This window comes from Antrostomus carolinensis, unplaced genomic scaffold (assembly GCF_000700745.2).
Source record: "Antrostomus carolinensis isolate BGI_N321 unplaced genomic scaffold, ASM70074v2 scaffold44084, whole genome shotgun sequence".
In the NCBI taxonomy this organism is placed as follows: Eukaryota; Metazoa; Chordata; class Aves; order Caprimulgiformes; family Caprimulgidae; genus Antrostomus; species Antrostomus carolinensis.
Window position 1 is genome coordinate 756 of NW_010312219.1, and position 1,706 is coordinate 2,461.

The 1,706-nt window shown below is 59.6% G+C and overlaps 1 protein-coding gene across 1 annotated transcript in view; it reads left to right on the forward strand.

The window, feature by feature from the left end:
* Positions 1–1,010: 1,010 nt before the first annotated feature.
* The window catches only part of LOC104524171 (ras-related protein Rab-26-like), a gene marked incomplete at its 5' end in the record, with an annotated part of 1,442 nt that continues 746 nt past the window's right edge, over positions 1,011–1,706 (forward strand). Inside the window, 2 exons of the mRNA XM_010166961.1 lie at positions 1,011–1,076; positions 1,233–1,289. Coding sequence (XP_010165263.1) covers positions 1,011–1,076; positions 1,233–1,289 — 123 coding nt within the window. The remainder of the gene's footprint in view (positions 1,077–1,232; positions 1,290–1,706) is intronic.

Below are 1,706 nucleotides of genomic sequence, written 5' to 3' on the forward strand. Positions count from 1 at the left end.
CGTGTGACATTAACCCCCCGGGACAGGGAGCCGTGATCCACCACACCAGCTCCTGGGGAGTCCTGGGGGGTCCTGCACCACCCTGACCCCCTGGCTGGGGGTGTCTGGAGCTCTGGAGCATCCTTCTGTTGGCAGCCCCATGTCTGCCACCCCCCTGTGACCGCAGCCCCACAGTGGGGGACAGGGCACGTCCTGCCACCCTGCTGCTGTGTCACCAGCCCAGGAGTGCTTCACACAAGCTGGGACTTGCTGGTGGTGACATTTTCCATCCTGAGGAGCTGGGTGGGTGGAGGAGAGGTGTCTGCTGGGTGGAGCGGGGATCACCCGGTGCTTGCCATGAGCCCAGTGTCGGTGCTCGGAGCTGGGGCACGGGCTGCAGCAGTGCTAGCACTGCGGGGTCAGGGATTACTGGGAATTAGGGCAGGTTTGATTAGATTAGGCTGGATTAGAGGGCAGAGAAGCCACCCCATGGCTTGGGGAGGCAGGTTCAGCCACATGTGGGGACAAGTGTGCTCAGCACGGGGACAGCACATCCAGGATGTGGGGATGGGGCACGTCCTGCAGCAAACCCTCAGCCTTACACCCCAAAAAGAGCTTTAGTCTTAACGTCCCAACCGAGGGGGAGTTGGGGTTGAAGTCCTACAGGCGCCTGTGGTCAGACGGAGTGGGCAGCAGGGCTGAAAGGTGGCCGCTGTCCTGGAGCACTGGGGCTTGGGCAGCAGCCAAAGTGGGTCCCCTGGGTCTCGGTGACGCCCTGGGGCGCCCACTCACCCACCCTCTGGGAAAGAAAGGGTGTCCCCAGGGCTGAGTCGCTGGCTGCTGGCTGGCATCCAGCCGTGGGGAAAGAGGCAGCTCCTCTCCCCAGGGTGCTGCTGAATCCCAGGGGATCTCCAGGCCCAGCTGCTCCCTGCCTGTGGCTCCCGGCACTGGGGGAGCCTCCTTCATCCTCCTCCTCTTCCTCCCCTCCCCAGAGCTGCTCCTTACCCCTCTCTCTGGCTGTCTTTCTCCAGGCTTGGCTGACAGAGATTCATGAATACGCGCAGCAAGACGTGGTCCTCATGTTACTGGGAAACAAGGTGAGCCCAGCCCCACGGCTTCATCAGAGCCTCCTCTTCCTCCTCACAGAGCCGCGGGCAGGGGAGTCTGGGGGGTGTATGGGCACATGGGCGGGGGTTACCTACTGCTGACCTGACAGATCATCCCCATTTGCTCTTTGCTGTTACTGTCGGCAGGTGGATTCAGCCCAGGACAGAGTGGTGAAAAGGGAAGATGGAGAAAAATTAGCCAAGGTACGTGAGGGTCCATCCGCCGCAGCCGAGTCGGTTGTGTGCTCAGATCAGGGATGTGCGAGTACAACAGCTCCTCCTTGGTGCTGTACACCAGTGAAATGGGTCACTGGACACCAGTCTGACCAAAATAAGTCTGGGAGCACTTTGTTTTTCTTCCCTTGTCTTGTTCTCCTCTTCTTCCTCATCTGCTTTTCTTCCTTTAAGCTTTCGCTAATGTTTTTCGCTTCTTTGTCCTCGAAGCTTATTTCTGATGTTGTGTAAGGAATTCCTGAGCTGTGAGCCCTCGCTCAGACTTTTCTGCCCAGAGCTCCTCTGCCAGGCTGGGGTACGAGCTCCTGTGGCAGAAACCGAGGTCAGCTGGGGCTGCTGGGGCTTTCAGAGAATCCCAGAACCACAGACTGGTTTGGGTTGGAAGGG